The sequence below is a fragment of the Chinchilla lanigera genome, unplaced genomic scaffold (assembly GCF_000276665.1).
Source record: "Chinchilla lanigera isolate Chin_1 unplaced genomic scaffold, ChiLan1.0 scaffold00041, whole genome shotgun sequence".
Classification (NCBI taxonomy): Eukaryota; Metazoa; Chordata; class Mammalia; order Rodentia; family Chinchillidae; genus Chinchilla; species Chinchilla lanigera.
The window spans coordinates 14,280,216-14,281,132 of record NW_004955442.1 but is presented as its reverse complement, the minus strand read 5'-3'; the positions used below and the strand labels follow the sequence as shown (position 1 = coordinate 14,281,132).

The 917-nt window shown below is 66.1% G+C and overlaps 1 protein-coding gene across 1 annotated transcript in view; it reads right to left on the bottom strand.

The window, feature by feature from the left end:
• Window positions 1-255: 255 nt before the first annotated feature.
• Window positions 256-917, bottom strand: part of Zscan10 (zinc finger and SCAN domain containing 10) — a 10,822-nt gene continuing 10,160 nt past the window's right edge. Inside the window, exon 8 of the mRNA XM_013517650.1 lies at window positions 256-892. Within this exon, the coding sequence (XP_013373104.1) occupies window positions 383-892 (510 nt within the window). The 3' untranslated portion in view covers window positions 256-382. The remainder of the gene's footprint in view (window positions 893-917) is intronic.

Sequence of the window (917 nt, the reverse complement as noted above, 5' to 3'; positions counted from 1 at the left end):
GTACAGCCCTGGAGAGGACGTGCTGCTGTGGGTGCAGGAGAGACACAGGTGTGTACAGCGGCAAGGGTGACAGATATACTTTGGTGAACTTAAATAAATAAAGGTCTGGGGTGGAGCTCAGCGGTAGAGCGCTTGCCTAGTATGTGTGAACCGCGTTCCAGCCCCTGCACTGAAAAGAAGCGAAAAGAAGAGGGAGGGCAGCGGAGGGAGGAAAGGAAAGAACCACTTTCAAGAAGGCAGTTTTACTTTGGGCATATGAAATGCTTTCCTGAGGCCAGGGAAAGAGGCTGGGCACGGGGTGGGGGGAACAGACGTGAGGCAGGTGCGATGGGGACGTCTTGGAAGGGACACACGGGGCTGCGGCGCCGGGCCACCGCAACCATTAGTACAGCGTCTCGCGCGCGTGGGTCCGCAGATGGCGCAGCAGGTGCGAGTTGCGGCTGAAGCCCCGGCCGCACTGCGCGCAGGAGTAGGGCCGGGCCCCGGTGTGCACCAGGAGGTGGCGCAGCAGGTTGCAGCTGCGGCTAAAGGTCTTGCCGCACTCGTGACACTCCTGCGGGGCCTCCCCCTCCTGCGCCCGCCCTGCGTGGGTGACCAGGTGGCGCTGCAGGTGGGCGTTTCTCCGGAAGCTGCGGCCGCAGGTCGGGCAGCTGTATGGCCGCTCCCCGGTGTGGCTGCGGAGGTGGCGGGCCAGGTTGGAGCTGTTGCGGAAGCGGTGGCCGCAGGTGTCGCAGGCGTGGGGCTTCTCCCCGGTGTGGATGCGCTGGTGGCGCGCGAGGTGGGCGCTCTGGGTGAAGCACTCCCCGCACTCGCCGCAGCGGCACGGCTTCTCCCCGGTGTGGCTGCGCAGGTGGCGGGCCAGGTCCTGGGTCTGGGTGAAGCTCTTGCCGCACTGGGCGCAGCGGTGCGGCCGCGGG